Here is a 27,599-nt window from a genome sequence, read left to right as displayed (position 1 = left end):
AGTTTTTCAAGGGTCTGGACGTTGTTTCAGACCCTCATCTTTACATCTTGTTATGCATTTTGAGCTGTAGACACTCACTCATTAATCCTTTAATGGAATTTCTCATGTGTTTTGTTGCTTTGTCAAAACCCGCTTATGACCTGCTAGGTTGAGCTTCCCTCAAGAATCTTACCGTTAAGACTGTTTTCATCCTTTCCTTAGCATCTGTGAGAAGGAGCAAGCTTCATTCCTTGCCTTTAGAAAATGGTAGTGTGTGGTTCAGTAGCATTTATGAGTCTGTTTCTTATCTGTCTTAGTCAAGTTTTTTATGAAGAGGTATGCTTCTTGTAACCAATTTAGGACTCGCAGAATCCACCATTCTGGGTGGATTATCATCACTGTCAAGAGAGCCCCTCAGTCCCTTACTGAGAGGGCTTTTCATTCATGAGAATTACAGTCCATTGCTTTTACTGCTTCATGGGTCTGTTTTTAATCATTTGTCTTTGAAGGGTGTTATGAGGTCCACATTTGGGCAGTCACATCCCACCTTCTCATCCTTTTATGATTTTCTCTTTAGTGCACAAGAGCAAAGGCATTCTTTTCCTGGGCCAGGTGCTGTAATTACAACATAAAAGTGGCCCAATTTCCTGCCAACTTACAGCAGTGTACACCCCTACCATAAGGGAAAGTATATTCATTTTATACAAGTGGTTTTTTTTTTTTTTAGGCCATCAACCTCCTCTGAACTGACCGGCAAATACAGTAATGAATTTCTGATAGTTTGTGCTTCTGTTATTAAAATGTCAAGATAAGGGTTTACACTAATTTTTTAATGTAATACTTACCAGACACCATTTTAAGATTTCCTCATACCAAGTGTACCCTAGTCTGAGTAAAAATGAAGAGTATCCCTCTTGAGCCAATGCCATGGTAGTCAGGCTGGTTCTGGGTTCTCTCTTTTGTAGTTTCAGGAATGTTCCATATAATGGAAAATTGGAATTATTAACTTGGATAAGGGGACATGGCATCTAGGAAGGTAAGCAAAGCAGTAGTGGCAGATATGTATTACATTATTAAAATTAGTTCCTCCTCCACCCTCCAGAAGACTTGTTTTTAAACAAACCACATTTTGTTACTCCTATTAATTATTTTGTCATATAAATCTGTGATATGATAGGCCAGAATAACTTAAACAGGGCAGTGTAGTTTAATTGAAGAATGGTCTGTACAGTTTTTCTCAATTGTTTCACCTTCAGTTTGCAGTGTCTACTGTGCCTGAATGGATATCATGCTGGACACGCAACCAACAGGTTGCAGGTTTGAATCCTACTATTCAATCAGTCCAGGTTGGCAACTGTTATTATATGTCCTTGGGCAAGATGCTTTACTGTAGTTGCCTGAACAATGAATAACTTTCTTGCGTTACTGTGCCATAAAAGACCCACTAAAACCAAGCCAAACCATTGACTAAGAATGGATGCATCATTAACACAATCAACCATCCACTAATGTATCCCGCCCACTTTTCTTTTTTAAGGCTTTCTAAATTGCATCTGTCCCACATTGTTGCATTATTGGCTTAACTTGATGTACACTTGTATCATGGGTTAGCTGTGTAAACATCCTAACATTCCTACTGACACCATAGGTTGTGGGGGGGGGAATATCACTGAAAATTACATTAGCTAAATAGTTCTAAGCCCACTTAAACTAGAAAAGATACTGCTAGTCAGGTCTCAATGTAGATGATGTGATGGATGCTTGCTTGTTAATTAGTTTGCCACTCTTATGCAAGTCATACGATGTTCACATCTTACACTCCTGATGGAGACATCATGTTAAAAAGTTAATGCACATAAATCTTAGTGGTACTACAATAAAACAAATATGGCTTGATAATTGCTAGAGTAAATTGAACAACATTTTGGTATATGCATTCTTGTACATGTACCTGTATTTTTGCAATCTGGCAGCAAACACACGAAAGTGTTCTATAAATGGTGACTTTTGCGCATTATGTATACATAAAACTAAATTGTTTATACTTCTTTTGTGGTCTGCAGCTTGAAATTTGCAGTTTGTGCACAAGCCATATGAGCCATCATTGTTTTAATAGTTGTATCAGTTTTCACTTTTTCATCTCAAATATTGCTGAACAAGCATCTCTCTTGCACCAAGACAATAAATTGTACCATATTAAACATAATATGAAATTGATGTTTTGTATTTTGGTCTCAAGATTCTTCATGTAGCTTTCTTGTGGGACCACTTTATTTCAGAACCTTTCCAGTTTCACTATAATTCTCAAGCTTTTCTTAATATTGTTATGTATTATCTGGCTTGCTCTTTACATACTTAGACTTCTATGTAATGTACAGTCCATACAAATGATTAAATTATACAATTAAACTCTGAGACCCTTAAAGGAGGCTTTTGGGGGCATAAAAGATAATTTTTTGAAGTTTGTTTGTAGAACGAATAATAGTAATTTAAGAAGAATTAAAATGAAGAAAGACTTTATTCAGACCCTTATTGTCTGATTTGCTTTCACAGCCAATTTCAACTTTATTAAGAATTCAATCAAGGAGATGTCATAAATATCAATGTAAAAGAGAAAAATTGAGAACTGTAATGAAACAGTGACCATGTATCAATATATACTTCATTTTTATGCTGGTTATTGAGGGCTCCACTCTCCTCGCGATTTTGCTTGCTGTTATAACTGCATGTGGAACAGTCATAACTTTGGCATGCATCTATTAACACGGTGCTAGATTTGCTAGTATGTTTAATCTTTTCAGTCTTCAGCAGAACATGTCAACAAAGCGCCTCAGCCTACAAGCAGTCCCCATCCAGAAGTATGTGGAAATTTATTAATACTTTTTCCTCATAGACTAGAAATTTTTCTTAATATGAACTGCACCCAGCAAATAAATGCAAATGCTAAGCAGGCCATGCAGGTGCATCTGTAGTATCTTCTGTTTTGGACTTGTACCATTAATGTCATATAAATTAATTAAAAGATGTAATTCATAAAATCTCATTTAATAAGAAAAACATATTTGTTGCACATTCTTTGTGAAATTTTGTGGATTTTTTAAATCTCCTGCCACATTCAGGGTATATATCAAGATCTATATCTGCCCATCATTCCCTCTTGGACTTATGAATGAAGCTAGTGCCACAAGTTCAAGCCAATCTGATGTCCTGATTGCCACCAAGGCAACTGTTTGAAAATCTTGTTAGTGCTGCTCCTGAACAGAAAGGCATATTGACTTGGGGTTTTAAACAGAAGGCTTCATATGATGTCTAGTTGGTTTTTAGTGAAAATGGTTCCACTGACATCCAGTATGGCTGTTGCAGTGGTCATCTTGAAAATCTTGTTATCAATTCCCCTTCTGAATGAATGGTCGTATCACCATGAAGTTTTCACTTGTTAAGATGTTAAGCTAGTCCTAACTGAACGGGGCCCTTGGTAGCCAAGATGTCATTGCTTGTATTTGCAAGTCTCAGCTCAGCCATTGTAGGTATTTGAGAAGCTTGACTGTAGCTTCTCATGGGTCTGTGGTGTTTCCTGAGGTCTTCCAGGGATCTTCCACCAAATAAAATGGCTGTTATGAATAGTTCTATCTTGTGCTTTAGTGGCACTACGCTCTACAAGACCAAACCAGACCTAAGTGAAAATGGGGCCAGTCTTATATTCAGTATCACCACCATGACTGTCATTTTGAAAAATTTATAACTACTATTACCCCTGAACCACTCACGAAATCAGGATGAGGTTTTTCATTAAAAAAAACTTATTGTATGGTCTAATTGTTCCTAAATGAAAAGGGTTCCAATTTGACATCCACTATGGCAAGAATTGCAGCCATCATACAAATCTTGTTATTGCTACTACTCAGAATGAAAAGTCGTATCAACATGGGGTTTCTACAGAAAGACTTCTTATGATGTGCAGATAAAAATAGTTCTGATATGGCCTCCAGTATCACCACCACAGTGGCCATCTTAAAAGTATTAACTATTGCTAGTCCTTCTTTATATATGGTAATATTGACATGGGCATTTTGACCATATAGTTTGAGCTGGACCTAAACAAACATGTTCTTCTGAAATTCAATATGGCCACTATTGTGAAGATCTTGGGGATTTTTTCAGTGGAAAGTCATAGCAACACAGGGTTGCAATGGTGTAAATAATATCTAGCTGGTTCTAAATGAAAATGGTGCCAATCAACCTCCAATTCGATTGCAGTGGTGCCCATTTTCAAAAACTGGAAAACTCTGGTATGAATGGTCATATTGGCATGAATTTGTCACCAAAATACTTTTGTGAAGTCTGTTTAGTCCTGAATAAAAATGGTGCTGATCTGTCATCTAATATGGCCACCATGGCAGACATCATGAAAAATCATCTTGTTGCTACTTCATATGAAACTGCTCTGGTGTCCTAGTGGTTAGAGCATCTGCCTTGGATGTTGGAGGTCGTGGGTTCAAACCCCAGCCAAGTCATACCAAAGACGTACAAATGGTACTAACAGCTTCCTCACTAGGTGCTCAGCATCAAGAGGTTAGTATTAGGACTGGTCGGCCAGGTGTCATGACAATGTGACTGGGTGGAACATGCTACTTGTATGTGGCGTGATGCCTCAGTGCTAGACATCACTATACATTTCCACATTGCAGACATTGTAGCGATATGACCAAAATATTGTTAAAGCTATGTTAAAAATCCAAAACACACACACACACTTCTTTTGAACAGAAAGTTGTATCGGCATGGGTTTTCAAAGGAAGACTTCATAAGATGTTTGGTTTTTACCAGATTAAAATGCTACCTATCTGACGTCTGGTATGGCCACCATGGCATCCATCTTGAAAAAGTTTTTATTGCTGCTCCTTAATAAAAGGTTGCATCAGCATGGGGTTTTCACCAGAAGATCAGTAATGATTTCTAGTTGGCCATGAATGCAAATTATGCTGATTTGAACTCAAATATGGTTGCCACAATTAATGCTCATGCAATTTTGTTTTAGAGTTATTGCCCTTTCTGTTTTGTTGCCTAATGCCATATATGACACTGTCTTCTTAATGCAACTAGTCCTGCAGTTTGTCTTCCAGTTTTTTTCTATGGATCACTAAAACTTTGCACTTATTATGGTCATCGTCTTAAGATGCACAGAGACAAATCTTTTGCCCCTGCGATTTTGTAAGAGTTATTGCCCTTTTGCACTAGTAGGTGAATGCAATTTACGATATGATTTTGTAATGCAGCTACCTTAGGTTTTCTTCATTGCTGTGGAATTTAGTACATATATGATATTAATGGTCATAAGAAAATGCGCAAGTTGACGGATCATTGTACTGCACTATTTTCAAAAGAGTTGTTTGCTTTTTTTCTTGCCCATCATGGGATGGGGGTAGAAGATATTTTTTTATTTAAGAAGCCAGAGTATATTAATGTGAACAAATTGCTTACCATTTATTTAGTTCAGACAATCTTCAGTTGAAATTATTCAACATAAAGGTAGGTCAGTCAGGCAGCTTTTAAAATCAATGATATTTTCTTTATTCACTAAAACATTAATTTGCATGTTGTAAACATTCAGTTATGGCTTTGGCAGGTTATTCCTTATGATACAGGATTAACCACTAGATGATGGATACTGTGTAAAATTCACTGAACGTTATAGAAGTTAAGTTACTACATAGATTTGTTTCTCAGATTTTCATTATTGTATTTTGTCATGAACTTGTCAGTATTAAATGTTTTTTGTGAAGTATAACTTGTAGATTCATCTTAATATCACTACAAAAGGTGGTTGCATTGCTATATAAATTGGCATCAGCTGCCAAATACTGTGCATGCCCATTAGCAGAAGCAAAAATGATTCCATCATCTCATATCATATCTGACAAATGGATTGTTGTAATCCTTATAACTAAATAAATCGATGTAAGTTTTGTAAATTATCAGTAGATGCATTTTGCATGACTTATTGAACTTTTTTTCATGTTAAATGTTACACATGACATCCAACAAACATTAATAATTTATTTGTGTTTTTGAATGACTCGGCATAGAATCTACATTATTTCTTTCAGCCTCTTTATTTTAGCAGCAAATTAAGACAGTAACTTTCTTTTAATTCAAGTCCTATAATATTTTTTAATCATTTATCAATAATGAATATGATAATGAAACACATTGACAGATTTTGTTTTAATTACTTTGACCAATAAAGATGATACTCCTTGCCATATCTACTTTCTCAAGTAAAACTTGTTTCTTTCATATCTTAACTACAACCATAAAAGAACAGCATGTTGTTTGTCTTCATTTTATTTCAAGAATCCAAATCAGTGGCAGAATTAATTTTGGCTACTCATCGAGAGGCGTTATAAAAAATAAAAATTGAATAAGAGTATGACTTTAAATTGTATCAAGATTACAATATAATTTCATGAATCATGAAGAAACTGTTTTTTTCACAAACATTTGTTAGGTTATTACTGTCCAAATTTTAATCACTTTTTCACATAAATAGTGTATACTGTGATATACCATTAACAATAAAGGATTTTGCACACACGATATTGTTTTCATGAGTCCTCTTTATGAAAAACCATATTTTCAATAAAGATTATTTTTCCTTGAAAAACTTAGTAGCTGTCTACCAGTTATCATGATGTGCCAGTTATTGTGATTGCCTGCAGATGTCTGCTTTGCATGCAGAATTTTGTTGGTGTGAGTGCTTGCTGCATGAGAATGGTCACTAGTTGTATCTTTTCAGTGGATATCACTAAGATGTATTCAGCTACAGTATTAAGCCTCCCATATGTTAAAAATGTTAACACCCAAATCACACTTGGGGGAGGTGGAGGGGGAAGGCTGATTCTGCCTGTCATATTTCAGCCCGTAAAATTTCTGACTGATGCATGTTAACAGTTTTACTTAACAATGGATATGATGTAATCCCTAACCATGATGTGAAATTCAAATCAAGTGAACTAAATGAACAAAGCTGGCTTACTACTCAGCTGTATGGTTTTGCCTCCTTGTATCAAACAAGGTGCCAATTGTAACTATGAAAAAATAACTGGATATTTCTGGTTAATGTGCAGACTCTGAAATGGGTAATTGAGCAGTGAATCAAAAACTATTCAGAATGAACACAAGTGATGAATGCAATATGAAGGAAATGGAGAATGCAGATGCCATACACAGACTGATGAACGATAAACTAAGTAAAATGGAACACAAATGCATTTCATTATTGATTTGAAAATCTATTTACCTGTAAATGAGACTGCTGCTATATTTCCTTGCTGAAATGCCCATTTGCATGATAAACCCTTATCAGTCTTGATTCATGACTCACAAACAGTTTCACTACCATTGATGTGGTATCATAATCAGTAATTATATCATTATAATTATTATTTGAACATAATGAAATAAAGTTGCTTTCAGATATTTTATAATTGTATTTTTATGTTTATTGCAGTCACAGTTATATTTTATTTATTGTGAATTTTATGCATTTTCTATTGTATTAAAGCAAACTTTAGATAAAGACAAGATACTGTTTCAATTTAATAATATTGAAAATGGAAATTCCGACTTTGATAAATGCATTCCAAATGGAAGAAAATGAAAGAAAATAATGAATAAATGCAAATCATCTTGCATATCTGACACGATACATGAAAAATGAGATGATAGTTCCAATGCAGAAATGCAGACATGAATGGAATGCAAATAAAATGCAAATTTGCTAAAAATTACTCATTAAAGGGTCTGTATTCTCATGTCTGGTATGTATTATTCATGTAACTTTATTTACCAGTATTTTGTTTTCATTTTCATGAAGCTTATTATCAAACAAATTAAAACATTTGCAGATCACAAAGCATTTTACAAAAATTCAAAATAAATTTTGCATCATGATAACTGTTACAGTGACTTCATTTATGGTACGGAAAAGTAGGGTCAGTCTTGCTGACTGACTGCTGTGAAACTTTACAAAGGAAAGAAATCAAGTGAAGACTCCACAAATAGGGTTTAAACCAAGTTTAGTTCTGGTGATAAAGTGATGTTTGATTAATGTTTAAATGATGATAATTGGTTGCCAGCCAGTAACTTCTTTCATGACATATTTTCACCAGTATGTGGGAGCACATCTTTAATAAAGAAAGTGATATTCTTCATGAAAATTGCATCTGTCTTCATGGTGAGGAAACTAATTGTGAAAAGAGAGAGTAACGTTTTTCATGGAAAGTTTGCATCAGCCTGTAAAAGCACTTTTTCAGAAAGTGACAGTCTTCATGAAAAGTTTGGGGTTTTTTTCTATTAAAACTTGCTTTGTGAGAGGTTTGTATTAATGTGCATTATTTTTCTAAAAGAAAGAGGTTCTTCATGTTCATTATACAATTTTAAAAATAATTTTGTTGGTAAACATTATGCCCTTCCCAGCCAGCACTCTTGGAATTTTTTGAGATCCTGCCTATATATGTAGTACCAAATTTTTGAACCTGCCTAATCCAGTTTGCCCATCCTAATGGGGTGCCTACCTTTTGTCCCCTAATGGACCCAACAAGATGATGCATAGCTCATGTGTCTGGTCAGTACACAATTCCAAAGTGATGGTCAGTAAATGATTTTAGCTACTAACAATGATTTTGCAGTTTTTCCATTAGTTCAGGATATTCCTCTTACATTTTCATTTATTTTGTACAATGTGTACAGCTATTCCTTGCTACAGCAAAGTTCACTGGTCAGTGCTGCATCCACAATGCTATTATTAATGGCAGATGATGCGCTTTGTGCTCAGCTGAAAACCTTACTCCAGTTGCACATGGAATTTTCACAAGAAACTATGTCCAACAGTGCAGGGTTACAGATAGGGCTGGTTTAGGCGTCTTCGTTGCAACTATATATAATGTCAGTATGGTTCATTAGCCTGAAGTTGATCATATTACTGGAGCTTGTGTCATGGGGCTGAAGAACAGTTATTTCAATTAGTACGGCCAGTTCGCCCTCTTCATTTCAGCTATATCTTGAGTTGAAATGATTCATGATCCCAAGGTCAGGCATGTTATTGAAGCTTATGTGATGGGGTTGCAGAGCAGTCATTTCAGTTATTAGGGCTAACTTTGCCCTCTTTGATTCAAGCAATGACATGAGTAATGTTATACCAACATTGTCACTTGTGTACCAGATAAATAACCAGTGCACTGCAAATATAATGGAAACATGAGCTGGCAATCAAGATTAACCTCTTAAAATGGCAATCTCATCATACTTGATATTTTCTCCACTTTCATATGCAAAATGCCAACATTATGACATCTGCAGGTATCATAGTTGAAAGGTTAGTTGTCCATCTGGCATCAGTACATGTACATTAGCTGTCCATAGTGTTGGAGGGATTTGGGGGATGGCAGATATGCCACTGGGGATTAGATCCAGGTGGCTGCTAATATCTTATCAAATTGTTGGCAAATAGTAAAAGTCTTCATGGAATTGTTCTTTGTTTTTGAAAAAAGTATAGTTTTCATGAAGAATGTAATTTTTTCACAAGAAAGTGCCTTTCATTACCTTTGTAAGGAGAAAATGGAACAGTCTCTAGGAAGGTTGTTTGTGAAGAAAATAGACTCATCAGAACAAGTTTGTTCATTAAATCACTTCGTTTTAGACATAGTTTGCAAAAGTACACAAACTGAGTGTAAAAAAAAAAAATTATGGCAAATCTTCATGCAGAAGTCACTTTTCTTCATGAAAGTTTTTCTCTGTGAAATGTCACAAATGTCATGAATTGCCATTGATAAAACATAACACTACAATGTCACTGAGAAACATAAGTCTTCTTATCTGCTGGATAAAATAGGCAGTCAGACTTGTGATGGACTCAAACTAGCTGGCAAAAAGTGAGTAGAATCATTCCTTGGCCCAGTTGCCTTTTTAATGCATATGAGGGATGATACCATTTTACATCACCTGTGATTGACCTCATCGGAAGTTAACCATAATTACAATCTTGCTATGCCCATTAATTTATTGCCCATGTTTTGAGCCTTCATGTAGGTCATGCAAAAGTATTTCTTTCTGCTGTCCACATTAAAGACTATATTTAATGATATTTGAATTGCATGGCTTGTTATTAAGTTGCAGGATGATGTAGTGTGACAAGACTTATATGAGTAAATTAGCACTGGCATCAATTATTTTATTCCAAAAGGTAAGATGAAATACCTGTTGGAATATAGATAGATATGCATAGTTGTCTGTATGGTAACATCCAAACGATTCCAAATAGGACAACTTTATTTCCAGGTTACAGTTAAAATGTAAATAGGTTCCAGAAACATGATGCATAAAGGCAGCTATTTAGTATCAAGCTAAAGGAATTCAAGAAAATGTATTTTCACACAAACTATGCTGTCTCTGAAAATTCTTCATAGGTGTAGCTATTTCATGGATTGGTTGAGTCTTTAGGAATGTACTTTTGAAAAAGACTGTCATTCTTTTAATAATACTGTATGAAATTTGCTTCATTCTGATCTTTAATTGCAAAGCATGATTTAAGTATTCATATGGATCTCGCAGAAGTATTTATTTTTGCCGTCCATAGTAGAGACTATATTTACTGATATTTAAATTCAATTAATATCCATTTGTGAATGAAAATTATATTTACACTTTATTATTCTCTGAAACTCTTTCGCTACCCTATTTTTTGATCTGGAGGGAGAGGTTCCTTCACTTAATTTTCAGACCCTAATTAGAGCACTTCTCATGTTCATCAGATATGAAATGAACTGAACCTTTTTTAGTGGTGCTATATGTTGCTGCAGAGTGCTTATGTTACTTTATATTATTCAACCATTTTTTTGATAATTTGATATTGATATTTGTGCAGGATCCCAGCACATTTGAAATACAGTATAAATGTTGACTGAATACATCTTTGCTAGCCAAGGTACCTATAACCCTACCTACACCATGGCTGATTAAACACTATATTGGTGCTTTGTCCTAGTGACATCTATTGGATTTTATATGTTGCCTCCCATAGTATATAATGCCAACTAACCAGTAGTGTGGTACATTGTACATCTGCTGAAAATGGTGGTTGCAATTGACCTAAAAGGATACTTTGTAAGTTTAACATTGAAAATATGGCAGTGTACAGACAGAAGCCATTTACAGATGTATTTAAGTAAATGGTATTTGTGCAAACACAGACAGACACTGGAAAATTGCTTATTCATCAGTCAATTCAAGTTGGGTGCTCCCCTTGTCTTGATCACATAGAAACAGTGTTCAAATTTGAACAACTTAATTTTGATTGGATGCGGTTGCTTGCCACCGCATCCAATGAATTTCACAGACCCAAAGTTCAGAAATATCTGCTCAATATGCCAAGTTGTTGGTAGGGTTATCGGAACCTTGGCTAGCAAAGATGGACTGAATATTGACATTAGGATCCTATCAAATTTTTTTTTAACGCTTCCTTGTTAAATCATGTTCATTACATTCTTTTTATAGTCCATACATTTGCTTGTCTTGCCCATAAGTTTGTATTGGTTGGAGAGAGTTTTTGGAACTATACCACAGTATGTATACAGTTTTGTGACTAGACAGTGAATGTGTACCCTGGCCTAAAGTTTAAGGTAATAACCAGGGAAAATGTAATTCATTGTCTTGTATCATTTTGCTTGATTATGTATTTTAAATCACTAAAGATATGTGTAAGAATTTTTGTCCAAGTATATGTAATGATTAGGAGACATTGTTTTTTATACAATAGCAATACCCTCTACCTAAAGGTCATGGCAAGGGAAATCGTAATTCTCTGACTTTGGAGTACAACTTTTGAACCACTGTTGATATTTTAGTGAAACTCTAACCATTTGTATATTATGTATAGATAGTGTGTTGCATATATAATAACCATATATCCAGCCTCAAGGTCAAGGCATTGACCAGGGAAAATGTAAATTATGTGATTTGTGTCTTTATCTGGAGTTTACCTTTTGAGCCAGTGAAGATTTTATAATCAAACTTTGTCCATATATATAATGATTATATGGTGTGTCACATACTTTACTCCTGCTTCATCTCAAGGTCAGGTTTGCAGCAAGAGGAAATTTAATTTGTTGACTTGTATGGAGTATTACTTTTAAACCACTGTTGACATTATAATAAAACTTGAACAATGTAATTCTTGTTATTGCAATAAAAAAGCATTCAGAGATGGTTTCAACATTCAGCAGTTAAAACGAAATTCATAGAAATTCCTTTCAGTCAGTAACGTGTCAGTCCCTTTGACAGCCTCTTATTTTTAATGACTGTTGGAAGCTCAGGTAAAGATGATATTTTTCATGACTTCATGGGAGTTTTCTTTCAAACTTTCTAAAGTGGCACCAAGAGCATTTGATCTCTTTTTTAAATCTTGCTAACTCATTACCAAATAGTTATGAAACATAAGTATATATATAATATGACTTTGAATGTAACCAGTTTGGCCATGTTAGCAGCATTAGTCTCAAACCATGTCAAGAAATATATGTCTTGTGTTGAATAATTTGAAAAGAAGGAGGTTGACTCATATACAGGGAAGCACAGATTGGATTTGTATGTCTTGCATTGAACAGTTTGGAAATTTATACAAAGAGGATGCATTATTTACAGGGAAACACACATTTGATGTGTATGTCTTGTATTGAATTGTTTGAAACTGTATACAAGAGGATGCATCATTTACAGGGAAACACAGATTTGTTGTGTATGTTTTGTGTTGAACAATTTCAGACAAGAAAGATGCACCAGGTACAGGGAAATGCAGATTTGTTGGCACATGCCTTTTCTCTACAAATGTAAATATTTTTGTCACAAAACACGGGCAGTCTGAAAAAAAGGGTAATGAGATTGAAATAGATTGTAACCAAGCATACTTAGGTAATTATAGATTGTGTAAACTGTACCCAGACAGATTACACTACCTCAAAGTACATGAATAACTTGTGATGCAGCTATGGGTCTTAGTTTATAGTTTGTTTGCAACCCGACTCTCCTGTTGATAAAATTTGGACTTGCCCATCTTTTTATATATTATGCTATCAGATCTGCATAAGACTGTGGTATGGTTTGAAGGTGAGGAAATATGTTCTGAAAACCCTAGTCACCAAATGTGTTATTTATTACAATTATATTTATTTATAATCATTAATATTTTTCATTTTAGCCCAAACCTAAAAAGCCTCCACCTCCAGGGTCAGTGAAACAGGCACCTAAACTTCCAGATAAAGTACCAGTAGCTGATATATCAAAAGCAGAGGTTAAAGGTAAGTATATAACAGGTTCTTTTGTTTTGAAAACTATTTTCAGTTTCACAGTCAAAACATTTCAAACCCTCCAGCTGCAAAACCCAACAAGTTCAGGATGAGGCAGTATCCTTTATTCCAGGGTGTGCAGCATCCTGATCAGTTGTGTGACCTTCATTTTAACCAAGTGTTGAACCACTTTTCTCATCCAAAAATTGATAGGGTTTTTCACTCAAAGACTTATTATGTCTGATTGGTCCTAAACAAAAATGGTGCTACTTGCACATCCAATTGGACGGCCACAGTCAACATCTTGAGAATTTTGTTGCTATTCCTGAATGGATTGTCATATCAACACAGGGTTTTTTAATAAGACTTGTTATGATGTCTAGTTGGTCCTAAATAAAGATGCTGCTTCTCCAATATCCACTATGGCTTCCACAATGGCCACCTTAAAAATATTGCACTATTTCTCCTGAAAGAATGTTCATATCAGCATGGGGGGGGGGGCCAGAGTGGCCGAGTGGTCTAAAGCGCTCACCGTTCCGGATCACTGCCATCTCACCTCTGTCTGCGTGGGTTCGAGTCCAAGGCTCGGCTAGGTTCTTCCCTGGGTTTTCCAGGGTTCTTCCTCCACCAGTTATACTGGCCGCCATGTATAGCCTATCTTGTGCTGAAAAATGGCGTTAAACCCTAGATCAACAACAACAACATATCAGCATGGGTTTTTTCGCTGAAAGACATTTTCTGATATATATATTTTGTCATAAATGTAAATGGTGCCATTCTTACCTCCAATATGGCCATCTTAAAAACGTTTTATGGCTACTTCCGTTAGAAAACTGGTCATATGAACATTATGTTGAATTCTTGCAATGCCTAGTTGTTCCTGAATGGAAATGGTGCGAATCTGATATCCAGTATGGTCACCATGACAGCCATCTTGAAAATCAGTACATTGTTACTCCTCCTGAATGGAAAGTCATATAAACATGGCGGTTTTACCAAAAAATTTCTTATAAAGTATGTTGGTCCTAAATTAAAATAGTGCTGATCGGACATCCAGTATTACCACCATTGTGGCCATCCTGAAAATCTCTCTAATGCTACTCTTAACTGGAAAGCCATTTTAACATTTTCAACAGTTCTTATGGTGTCTAGTTGGTCAGAAATGACAATGGTGCAAAATGAGTAGGGTAACTCCCAAATGATTGACTATATCAACATGGATTTTTTTACCTGTAGAGTTCTTATGATACCTTGTTGGTCCTGAATGATAATGGTCCCAATGTTAAATCTCATACAGTTGCCACAGTGGCTTATTTGAAAATCTTGCAGTCATTACTTCCCCTGAATGGATGGTCATAATTGACGTGAGGTTTTCTCCAGCAGATTACTAATAATGTCTGCTTGGTCCTAAATGAAAAAGGTGGCAATCTGGTATTCATTATGTTCACTACAGCAGCAGATAATTTGAATAATCTTAGTGAAGAATATCAGTGATGGTTTCAAGACTCATATGTTAAAATGAAGAAATGTTCTTATATTGAATTCCTGAAAGTTCAGTACACCCATTGGAGCCTCAGTCCCGTTCAGGGAGTCTTGTCTTTCTGTTCCAAATTAAGTGGGTGTGGGTAAATGGGGGCCCTATAGCATATATACCCCACATGCCTGTTGTGCACTGTTTGTGCATGCTTGGACAATTGTCCTGTAAGTTGTTTATAGACACTAATCAGCAGAAAGTTATCACACCTGTAGAGGGAGAAAGAAGGACCCCACTTATTCTCACCATCACAAGACCACCAGCTCAGTTACCAGGAGGTGTCTGCTTCCATTATTTGGGTCACGAAGTCTTTCCCCATGTGGTGCAGAAATACAGTTTTGAGATGTGCAAAAGGCCAAGGATCCTTGACACTCAGTTTGATGCCATTATTGTGAGTGAAGGACAGATCCATGGCCTTATCATGTGAGGGAAGGTGCCTGAGAGCAAGTCCTTCCTTCCTGGCAATGATGATCAGTGTCCTGACCTAGTGCCCTTGACTGACACCAGCTCGTTGCACTCTCCCTATGACAGGAAAGTACAGTGATCTTGTTCTGATGGATCTCAGATGGCTCATCTGTATGATCTTAATTGCCAGACTGGTCTTTGACCAGTGACCTAGCAACAGTGACCAGGCATCAATTGCTGGACATAGTTAGCTAGGTCATATCCTTCGAGCAACTGACCACCAGGCATTGATTGTCCATCTGGGAACAAGGATGAGGTAGATATCCCCATCTCTGTCTTACCCCTATGGAGATAGGGAATCAGGATTCACTCTTCTGTGGGATATGATCTACATAACCCAATTTGTTATGATTCCTTCAGGAATTGGGGACCCTCTCCCTCCTTGTATTGACTCCATCCTCTGTTAGCATCATATATGTCCCTGCCTTGGTTTCAAGGTATGGTAGACATCACCTCTGGCCTTATGCAACAAAAGTGTGGCAGGCCACAACTTTCATCCAAGATTGTTGAGAATGGATCAGCAATACCATTTGCCTAAGAGGACTGCTAGTAGGTTTACTCCCATTACCCCTGTTAATGGCCATGGGAATATAATTCCAATTTAATGTCTTTCTCTCCAAAGAGGGATAATGGGGGAGGACAATTCTGTTGCACCTTGGTGTGGGTTCAGGATGATAATGCTTTTCATTCTGGTGGATTCAAATGAGTTTACAGAAAAGCTAGTTTCAGCAGGTTCTTCCCTTCCATTCACTTGCTTCTTCCCACTTGAAAGAACAGACGTTGGAGGAGGAAGAAATCTGGATATTTTATGTGGTAGTAAGTTTACCAGTTACTTCACCCAGACTTGTTCGCAAAAACCTTCTGGAACTGAAGCTTTCAGAGGCCCACTCTCATTCATATCTTCGGCTGCTTTCGCATTCCATTGTGAGACCACTTCAGTGGTCTAGTGGTTAGTAGAGGTGGTCGCAGGTTCGAACTCCGGCCAAGTCATACCAAAGACTTAAGAAAATGGTACTAACAGCTGCCTCGCTTGGTGCTCAGCATTAAGAGGTTAGTGTTAGAACTGGTCTGCCTGGTGCCAGGATAATGTGGCTGGGTGGAAGATCATGCTACATGACTGCAGCATGATGCCCCACAGTGCTATACATCACTATAAACTACCACACTGCAGACATAGCAATATGAGTGAAAAATTGTTAAAGCTACTTTAAAAATCCAAATCACTCACACACATGCATTCCATTGTGATTCATTGCTTACACAAGTGGTGATATTGACTGGGACCTGGGCCTGTCTCCTTTTGAAAGCCTTTGATTCCTTAAAGCAGTAACTTAAAATTTGTGATGATCACCTCTCCTGTTGATCTCTTTTTGGCTGCCACATTCTGTCTTTTGAAGGAGGAATTCTTGTCTCCAGGAGCACAACTAAAATCTTTTAGAGCCACGCTTCTAATGATGGAGACACTATCCAGAGGTTTTGTTCACTCAAGCATCACAGGATTTGAGGGGCCAGCAACTACAGGCCTGTCGAAACTGGCCAAGAAGCATTCATGTCTTGACTGACCACAGGGACCTCCTCACAAGTTTTTCAATCTGGGTCTGCCTCAATAGACAAAGAAGCAGCCCCAGTTCAAAACTCCCTCCCATCCACCTTTCACTAACAGACTCTCACCTTCCTGAGAAGGGAAGTGGACCACCTTTAGGACTTGTACCCTATCCTGCAGTGTTATCCTTGTTCCAGTGCCCCAATTAATGCTTAACTAGCCATCTTTTCAGAAGTTTGTCAGCCATCACAGATAATTTGTGGGTCAATTCCACATGAAAGGAGGGATCCTAGTTCCATTTCCGAACCTTTTCCTTTCATGACCTGTGGTGACTCATCAAGATGTAATCCCCAACCTCGAAAAGTTGGATCTTATTGCTTCTAAGGACTTCAAAATATGTGGAGATTACTTTCTTCACCAATCTAAGGAGGGTTTTGTATTCCAGCAGACAGGACTTCTCAGATTCTGTCCCACATAGCCGGCCAAGACATTGTTGGTTCACCTTTACCTCTCTTTGCAAGGAACACAGAACATGGCTTCAGATCTAATTCTCTGAGGGAGATTTAACTGCTGCCCTGTTCAGTTCCTGCTTCCAGCAAACTGGGAACCATACAAAAACACTATTGTCTTGGATTCCCCTGGGATCTGATTAATGTGAACTTCAGAGACTGGTATCTTGTTCATTAATCCCTAGATGGAACATTTTGTGTGTTCTTTCACTATTATCAGAACCTGCTTACAGACCTATGAGTGAAGTTTCCTTCAAGAACCTTGCCCTTAAATCAGTACTTCTGTTTGCCATAGCATTAGCAAATGAATGAGTGAGCTTCGTGTCTTGCCAGTGGAAAAGAGTTGTCAGCTCCCTTCAGCTTCCCCAGTTCCTATTGAGATACCCCGTCTCAGTTGAATCTGTGCTGGGGATGATCAATATCAGCTTCTTTGTCCTGGTGGGATCTTAAGGTTGTATTTGGCTTCCTCCAAGGAGAGAAGGAGTTGTTGGAATCATCTCTTTCTACTTCTCATGGGTTCCTCTGACATTTTGGTTGCCACCATTTTCATGTGGATTGCCTTCACAAAGAGGGACCTATCTTTAATGAGGATTAAAGCGCATGAGATTAGGGCCATAGCTGCTACTTGGACCTACTTGAATCACTCTTGTTTGGATGATGTTATGAGAGTCACAATCTGGACATAATAAGATGTCTTTCAGTGAAAACTTCCTGTCAATACAACCATCAGTTTTGGCTGATTAGCAATATTCTTAGATGAAAATGGTGCTGATTTGGCCTCCAAACATGGCCCACACTGCAGCGATCTTGAAAATCTTGTTTCTGTTTCTCCTAAACAGAAAGTCTTATTGATTTAGGGTCTTATGCATAAGATTTATTATGGTGTGTAGTTGATCCTGTATAAAAAAAAATGCCAATGTGACATCCAATGTAGCCACTGTGACTGCTTGTTATTAACAATTTGACCAGTGACATTTATTTTGTAAAGAACACAATACATAGCTGTAGGTTAAATATTCAGATCATTATCAATTGAAGTACAGTGGTTCCCCTCTTATATGGCCACATCTTTTGCACCAGGAAAGTGGCCTTATGTAAAGATGGGTGGCCTTTCCAGAGGGGGTATTTGTGAGGTGGGAATGTATATGTGTATATAGTAGGAAAGTTACATATAACTTAAAGCAGCTAATATCTTCATTTAAAAGTAGCATTAATTATTCAAATGCTCTTCTTGTCTTAAAACCACTTATTTCAAGTTAAATAAATTAATAGTTCTTAATCTTAGGCGTGAAATGTGAGTAGGATATCGGTGCCATGTGCATTACAAAACCATTGAAAAACGTTACTTAAATCTTGGTAAATATGTTATTTTGTATATAAAATTATTTTCTTCCCAATTATTCCATTTTCCCATTGCTAGAGAATATTCTCCTTATCTTTTACAATCTTGTTTATTTGAGTCTTCCCAACATAAAATCTTTTGGCAAGTGAACTCCACATTGTCGTCAAGTCGAATAATTTTTGCTTTTTCATCTAAAGTATTATGTCTTCCTTTTATATGATGACATATTAAAGTTTTGTAATGATTTATTATTCTGTTGTTAATTGTACACTACTATAATTTAATTTTACAGACAAAACTTTTGTACACAAAAAACCTTTTTATAAAGGAAGTGATACATGTACTGTTACATGATTTTTCGGTCTTTGTCTGGTGCCCTGTTTTGTTCTAAGTTAATTGTTTCTCTGTGTATGTGTTTATCCGCAAAATCTATTTTTAGACTTATCTGACCGTATTATGATTTGACAATTGCTATATTGTAATTGTCAATTTAAAAAACAAAAAAATCTGTGTGAAGCCCAAAGCTCTGTCGAAACACTGCTGATTCCATTTCTATCTGACCATGTTATGATCTTGACAATTATGTCCGGTCATAATTGTCAATTTAAAAAAAAATCCACTGTGTGAAGCCCAAAGCTCTATCGAAACATTGCTGACCCCATTTCCTGCAAATGTTGGCATTAATGATATAATAATATGCTTAGTGGTACATGTACTTTAGCCCACACTTCTTTCAGTAATGAAAACCTGACATCTGGAAACTGACATCAGGAAAGATAATTTGATTACTTACCTTACCATAATTAAATATTGTTTCGGGTCATATATTAAAAATGAAATGTGGCCGCTTGTGAGGGGTTAATTTTACATTTGTGTACTAATATGTTGGCCTTTTATGAGGGGTACTTTTCAACACAAACTAATCAGTGCCAAGGGATTCTGACAGCAAAGAGTGTGTAGCCACTGGTTGGCAGGGGGCGGGTCATGAGAGGGACCACTGTAAACATGTTACTTATGTCTGAATGTAGTATATATTTCACCTGTAAATCCTTCAACTTGTTGACAACTTTAAATGTTTTAGGATGGAAACTGACCTACATCCTGGCTCTATACTTGAAAAATTATTTATTTTTGATTTAATATCTGAAACATTGTTTTCAGTTTTTAGTTTGGTTGGATTTATTTATTCAAATTATTATTCACTGGAATTATAAAGTGCTTGGAATTATAAAGTGCTCAACAATATTCTTGGACTGAAACATTAATTTGGAACTGTAGTAAATTCAGGCAAGAATATTTTGGATTATATTATTGTGATGTATCAAAAGAATGTTAACATATCATATGAGTCTCGGATTCGGCTAATGTGGGTATATGAGAAAGCTTGCCAGTAGCTTCTCGAGGGTCAGTGGTTCTTTCCAGGGATTTCCCTGGTTCTTCCTCCACCATTAATACTGACCGCCATGTATAGCCTATCGTGTGCTGAAAAATTTCGTTAAACCCTACAACAACAACAACAACATATATTCCAGGCCATTGGCACATTAGCAAATTTGAGACAACATGCACATCAGTATTGGAATTTGTTTGGAACACCATTTGAATTCATTAGGAGTTTTATGTAATTAGACTTGTTATAGAACTTTTAGAACTATTAGGGATTTAATTCACAATATTGTAAATTCTTTTTAAACCTTCACTTTCTGTCCTTTGGAAATAAATTATTTGTTGAATTTTACAAAACTTCTTGTTTTTTGCTCATTTCTATTACGTAGTTTAAGACCAGAGAGTTTTAACAGGTAGCTTCAAAATCTTGATATCACTGCTACTCCTGGATGTATGGTCATATCTACATTTGATTTTCATCAGAAGACTTCTTCTGCTATCTTCTTGGTTCTAAATGAAACTGATATATCCTCTTGGTTCTAAATGAAACTGTGCTTTATCTTCTTGGTTCTAAATGAAATTGTGCTATATCTTCTTGGTTTTAAATGAAACTGCTATATTTTCTTGGTTTAAAATGAAACTGTGCTATATCTTCTTGGTTTAAAGTGAAACTGTGCTATATCTTCTTGGTTCTAAATGAAACTGTACTATATCTTCTTGGTTCCAAATGAAATTGTTCTATATCTTCATGATCCTAAATGAAATTGTGCTGTATCTTCTTGGTTCTAAATGAAACTGTACTGATTTTATATTCAGTATGGTAGCTAGATGGTTTCAACACTCAGAAGTTAACATGAAGAAGTGTTCTTACCTTGCATTAATGGAAATTCTTTTTGGACAGATAGTGTCAGCGCCTCTGAGGGAATCTTGTTAACATTATATTTTATGTATCATCCATTTATACAATTTTAACATCTTGTATCTTTTTTTTTCTAGTACTTTATGTTTACATTTATTTGGAAGGGTTTGTCATCCTAACATTTTTATGCAACTTTTCATTTTACAATTTTGAATTTTCCTTTTTGTTGGTGCCATATCCATTATTACATTGAGATGCCATAAACATACATGCATTTGATGTGTGTTGTTCATCATACATCTGCTGGGATTTGCTTTTTCTAACTTATTTCAGATCACTTGACACAATATAGTAAATGCTTACAGGAAGCAATCTAGCATTAAAACTGTTCAAATGTAAACAATGTATGTACATCCATCAGTTATGGCTCAGTTATTGAATATAGAAAAAGGAGAGCCGTCTTGGGCCCATTTGTATCATGTAGAAAGAGCAGTATTTATTGCTGTTGCTTCATTTGCAGTGTAATCTTGCAAAATCCTACTTAATCTGTCTTATTGGTTTTGTTCAACAAAGTTATTGAAATGAAAAACAAAAAAAATAAATGCTCAATTCAAATTAGTTACATTCTTAGGCCTATTAAATGCTCTTTTATAAGTTCATTTTAAGCAAGGTTAACCTGTAGTCTGATCTTAAGTGAGACCTGATATGCTTTAATCTTTTGGTTTTTTTATTTTTTATTTTTGTAGATGAGAAACCCATTCCCCCAACACTTCCACTAAAAAAGCCCATATTTCCCCCTCCTGTGGGAAAGAAACCCTCCAAACCGGAGCTTCAACCCACAAAACCAACAGAACCAGAAAAACCTGTGGAGGAGAAGAAAGAGACAGTAGACCAAGTAAAGAAAGGTATTATTTGATCAAAATTATCTTTCAAAATTTATCTTCATATTAGATCAGTTGGAATGATAATCATGGAAATTCACAGATCATTTTGCCTGTTACTGTCATTTTTAAATGCACTGGTCTTAAACCAGAAGAGCTTATGGGATGATCTGTCATCTGTTGTCCAGAGTTTGTCATCCATCTATCCATTACCACAAGTTTGTTATTGCTGCTCCTTCTAAACTACATGGAGGATTGCTATGAAACTCTATGCATGCATTCATCAGAGATGCTGCTAGGGCATGCAAATCACACAAAATTTGTACAAATTCTTGCTTTTGGAGAGGGAAGATTATAGTCTGATTCTACATCCCCGTTTGTTTGTACCCCCCTACCGATTTCAAAAATGAGAAAGTATAATGTGATAAAAAGTGCACAGAACTAAGTCAGTTGAATCATTGATTTATAATTTCTAACCTGACTGTGGCCAGAATAGCACTAATACTGGCATCCCCTGCACCATTTCATGCTTAACAGACTTTCCATACTAACACGGCGCCATATTGCGTACACTATAGGCTAGTTTATTTCCATCAGATAACATAATGACATATTTCATCCATGTTCAGTAACTGCTGAATAATTGCGTAAATTACATAACGTTGAGAATTTGGAATTATATCTCACTGCATATATGAACATAGAAATTAAACCTCTTGTTAAATCCACATGAAAAGCAAATTTGTAGTTGTCATTATTTTCCTTTGCTTGATTCGACATTGTAAATATCGGAAGCAGACGACTTATGTACGTACATCTGTAGTCGTGATACACCCCTTTGCTGAAAATGGACTTGTTCAGAAACTGGAAATGGATCCGAGCATGTCCGTCTATTACACTGAAAACTTCCGTTAAGCATGAAGCGCGCATAAGATGACGGTGTTAGGGCCACTCTTCTCAGAGTCAGGTTAGAAACTATAAATCAATGAATGAATTGACTAAGTTCCTTGCACTTTTTATCACATTAAAGGTTTCCATTATTTAAATCAGTAGGGGGGTACAAACAAACGGGTTTGTATTATCAGACTATAGTTTCAAGTCACACATATAAATGTACTCTGCACAGGATACAATTTGTATTCAACTGTTAACCCTTTAAGTGCTTTTCGTGACAGAAGTCATGTTGCCGGTAGAGGTAGGCTAGGTAGTTAGTGAACCAATCTTTACATTTAAAGATAATGGCACCAGATGTTAAGTTCAACAGTTTACAGTGTGATTTGTGGATGTTATATAATGGAAAATGTAAGAGCAGATGGATCTTTTCCAAATTTCAAAACATGTCAGATCAGAGAAAAGGACAAATCAACACCACTTTACAAACATTAAAAGAAGAATGTGAGAGTAATGTAACACAGCACTCGGAGCACCTTACCATGATCATTGCAGAATTCCAGATACAATCATTCAGTGAAAGTTACACGTGTAGACTAGTTGAAGGGAGTATTGAATATAAATAATTTTTCAGTATATTTTGTGTTTGTATTTTGGTGCTAATCCATATGGATTTTGTCCTTTGTGACAACAGTTTTAAGCAGCTGCAGAACTTGGTTAGTAGTAAAAATGTATATTTTTCATATGTGCCGTAATTCTGGCATGTAATATATAGATTACACTCTTTACACACCCAAATTATGCTTTTTTTGCAACTTATAATGGCAATAATTACTCTTATACCTCTCGGGGGGGTTGGCATGTTTGTTAACCACTAATTTTATAAACTTGAGCTCAGTGTTGGAAAGAATCATCACAAATGTTAGAAACTCGATCTTCGTGGAATTGTAATCACCATGTTCTATAACTTGGTATTCAATAAGACTTCAGTTCAGTCACTTACATTCTTATTAGTGAAAATCCTTGTTTGAGATTGTGTGTATGTGTGTGTAGTTTAGATTTTTAACATAGCTTTAAAAAAATTAAGTTATATGGCTACGATGTCTGCAGTGTGACAGTTTATAGTGAAGTCACAATATACAGACATCAGGCCGACCAGTCCTAACACTAACCTCTTAATGCTCAGTGCCATGCTGTTTTTGTAAGTCATTGTTATGACTCAGTTAGGGTTCGAACCCGCAACCTCCCGCATCCAAGGTGGATGCTCTCCACCGAAGCGTTGTTGGAGATTGTTACCACCTATTGATTTAAATGAATGGACGCTTTTTTGATTGGCAATAAAACCTCAGACAAGTCCTCTTCTTTATGAACCATATTGTCAAGATTGCTATTGTATATATAAGTAGGACCAGGCAATAAATAGGAGCTATGTGTATAGTTTTTCTAAAGACTTTACATCAGTTGTCACCTGACAAAACCTGTTAAATAACAATTTCAACAAAATGGCTGGAAATAGCCTGTCATGGGTATCTCTGAATCAAGTTACCTTCCATGCTATTACTGCATTTGCCTGTTAGACCAATATATGACTGGTGGGCAATATCAGACCCATATCAGCCTCCAGTATTTGTATTTCTTACATTTGGTAATTGTATTTTCTCTATTTTGTGTATTCAGAGTCCAGTGCCATCAGTTTTGACAGCATAGAGTCAACATCAGATAAACTAATTCACCTAACGGCCAGTAGAGCCAAGGGACCATCCAAGAGGCCGCCTTCACAAGTATTTGCTCTCAATGTTAGACTGCATTTTTTCTTACTAATAAACACTACACTGGCAGAGTAGCTGTAAAGTTTTCATATAGGGAGGACACCTGCACCTGTGAGTGTGCAAGGAATATGTTCAGTCACTTGTGACTGCAACTTCTGTTATCAGCTTCCTGATTTTGCCACTCTTAATGTTACAGTCATGATTACATCCCAGATCGTGCTAACATTAGTCAATCATATACTCCATTCTTTTCATTAAAATTTTTAACTGATTATCACTTGTTTTATAATTAAAAATAAATAAGTGACAAAGAATATAGTTTATAAAATATGTTTTAATTCAACACAGATCGTGATGTTGCTTCAGTGCAAACACCTTCTATTAATTTGATTTGAGAAACTTGCTACATCAGATAGTCCCACACATTGAGATGTTTGTTTTGTTAAATCAAGACTAAATGTGGCATAGAAATAGCTGTTTAAAACTGCATTATCTTTTCTTGGTAGAAGAATTGATATCCTATTTCTCTTTATCTAATGAGGAGGAAGAAAAATACAGTATGTGCAGTTCTGTATGAACCTCTTTTTTCATGCATACAAAACAGTATTTATTGGCTGTGGACTACACTAAATGATGTCAGTAGCTATAGATATTCAGTTTTAAAATTTACATGATGCATATTTGAATCAGTGCTTTTAAAACTGCAATAAAAGTTGTATTTTGCAGTAATAGAAGAAAAGTAATGCAATAGGAGACATTTTACATGCTGTTGATGCCAGTGTAGACTAATTCACTAATGTGTCAGTTATTGTTTATTTGATGACACTGTTGACAACTGCATGATCGCCAGGATGAAACTAATGCTATGCTTTAATTAATGTTCAAGGGCATGTGACTAGATCTTTCGCTTACAAATATATTTTGAATTAATTTATATGTTAAGTGTATTTATCCAAGGAATTATTAACATGCATGCCATCAATTACACTTTTGGCATAATCAATATGCTTTTTTTCACTAAATTATGCCTTACATGTAAACACATATGGATTACACGTTTTAGTATATCCCCCTCCAGAACAATCAGTAATTTGTTTTCTCAATTTTATTAACATCCCATTAATCCCACAGATTGTATTCTAGAAAAGACGGCTTCTACGTAACTATGAAATAAGAGTATGCTTGTCCATAGACTTGCATGCACTTTCCTAACAGTATTGTTCTATTTATAACAGCTGTCCTATTTCTAAGAAACATGCTGGTTTCTACTTTCAAACTTTTGACCTCTGATTTTATTTATAGAAGCTCTATGGATTAGGAGAGAACAGACTGGTTTTCTAGTTTTTAATCTTTGTGTGCAGATTCTTTGTTCTAACTCATATTTGATACAGAACTAGTTTGTAGATATTTGGCGCTAAAAGTAAAGTCAGATTTATTCTAGCCAATGCGTGTGATAGAGCAAAAATGTTTTTGAAATAATTTCAAAGATGGATTAGAAAAAGATGAAATATCAATTCAGATATGAACACATGAATTACATAATACAGCATTCCATTCTAGGGCAGCTTCTTGCCCATTGCAGGCTGCGTATAAAGGATTTTAATATTGGTCATGGTGGTAAATTTGATGTGGAATAACATCTGAAAACAAAGAAACCTTGAATTAGCTTGTCCTACTAACTCCAATGTAGCTATAAAAGGTAGAGGCTTCACAGCATGTTGTAACATCTTACCAGTTTTAACCCACTGCAAAAAACTCCAAAAATTATTTTTGTTCCTCAAACATTTATTCAGTTTATACTTGCATACATTAAATTTTATGTTTTTTAGAACGGGTGCAATATGAGAATTCTGGATTTGTGGAGAAATGCATGTATATCATTTGAAAACCTTGAAAATGTAATAGTGGATTTAATCATATGTATGCTTGTTTTCTCTAAAACCATTATATTCTTGCCTTTTCTAAGACCGAATGTAAAGCCAATAAAAATTCCAAACACAAATTTATAAACGGCTATACTTTTTTGTATGCTTATATTTTTGGCTTTCAATTCCTCCATGCTCATGGCATTGTAGCCATTCTCTTATATCAAATAATTGTTCCAGTAGTGTCTCAGATTTTCATATAAATTCTCTTGTAACATATCAAAGAAAGAAAAGTTAGAATAATATCACACAGATTAATTAGAGCATTATGTTTATGATAGTAAAAAGAAACATCGGCATCAATATTTTAAGAGATATTTTCCCATTTGTTCTTGTATAAGTTGGTATAACTTTAACCCCTTCAAGCCATCAGTGTTTTCACTACTTTGATTTGTAATAGGATTGTCTTTTCAGTCATTAAATTGAGGATAATACACTTTTTAATAGTGATTATGTTTAATAATTATCGAGTGTCTAAGATCATGGAACTCACAAGCAAGTTTCTTGGTCTCAAACACGAGAATAAATGGACATTAGTGCTATGCATACATATATTGTTCCATTGTGTATTTTGTGAGCAGTCTTTACATCACCTTGTTTAATAGTTTAGAAAATAAAATAGTTGTGAAGATTGTTTCCACTTTAAACAAATGAATAATCTATACCAGCCATATAGATTAATAAAACACATGAGAATGAACAATGCATAATGACTGACAAAGCAGGCTTTATGACGTGATAGTATTATGTTTTGTTTCCAGTGCAAAGAAAATGTATCAATAACACCCCTATCAAATTTCAATTAGTATGTAACAAAACCTGCATCACTATGACAGCTGTCATTATTATTCAATAATTCACTAGTTAATTAAAAATGTGCACAATTAATTTAGTAGAAAAATGGTAAGAATTGTTTCAGTAAATTTGTCATATTTATTGAAATCTAAAACTATATTGATTTTTCTTCCTCATCACAGTACATTTTAGTTTATTTGCACATTTCAGTTTAAAGATCATGTGTTTTAAAAAAAAACATTGTCATAGTACTTAGTCTAATATTGCCACAGTACTTAGTCCTAATATTGCCATAGTACTTAGTCCTAATATAGCCATAGTACTTAGTTTAATATTGCCATAGTACTTAGTCCTAATATTGCCATAGTGCTTAATCTAATA

At 35.5% G+C, this 27,599-nt stretch overlaps 1 protein-coding gene across 3 annotated transcripts in view; it reads left to right on the top strand.

Moving 5' to 3' along the window:
* LOC149792257 (SH3 domain-containing kinase-binding protein 1-like) overlaps nucleotides 1-27,599 on the top strand; it is a 158,904-nt gene that overhangs the window by 90,393 nt on the left and 40,912 nt on the right. Inside the window, exons 9-12 of one of the 3 annotated variants that reach the window (XM_089970783.1) lie at nucleotides 2,781-2,837; nucleotides 13,232-13,331; nucleotides 21,704-21,862; nucleotides 24,407-24,510. In XM_089970783.1, the coding sequence (XP_089826909.1) occupies nucleotides 2,781-2,837; nucleotides 13,232-13,331; nucleotides 21,704-21,862; nucleotides 24,407-24,510 (420 nt within the window). Of the gene's footprint in view, nucleotides 1-2,780; nucleotides 2,838-13,231; nucleotides 13,332-21,703; nucleotides 21,863-24,406; nucleotides 24,526-27,599 lie in introns of all 3 variants that reach the window. The other 2 variants (XM_089970782.1, XM_089970784.1) reach the window with 2 other exon arrangements.

The sequence above is a fragment of the Sinohyriopsis cumingii genome, chromosome 9, assembly GCF_028554795.1.
Source record: "Sinohyriopsis cumingii isolate HCF-2022 chromosome 9, ASM2855479v2, whole genome shotgun sequence".
NCBI lineage: Eukaryota > Metazoa > Mollusca > Bivalvia > Unionida > Unionidae > Sinohyriopsis > Sinohyriopsis cumingii.
Note: the sequence above shows the minus strand (reverse complement) of the source record. Positions and strands in the feature narration are given on the sequence as shown.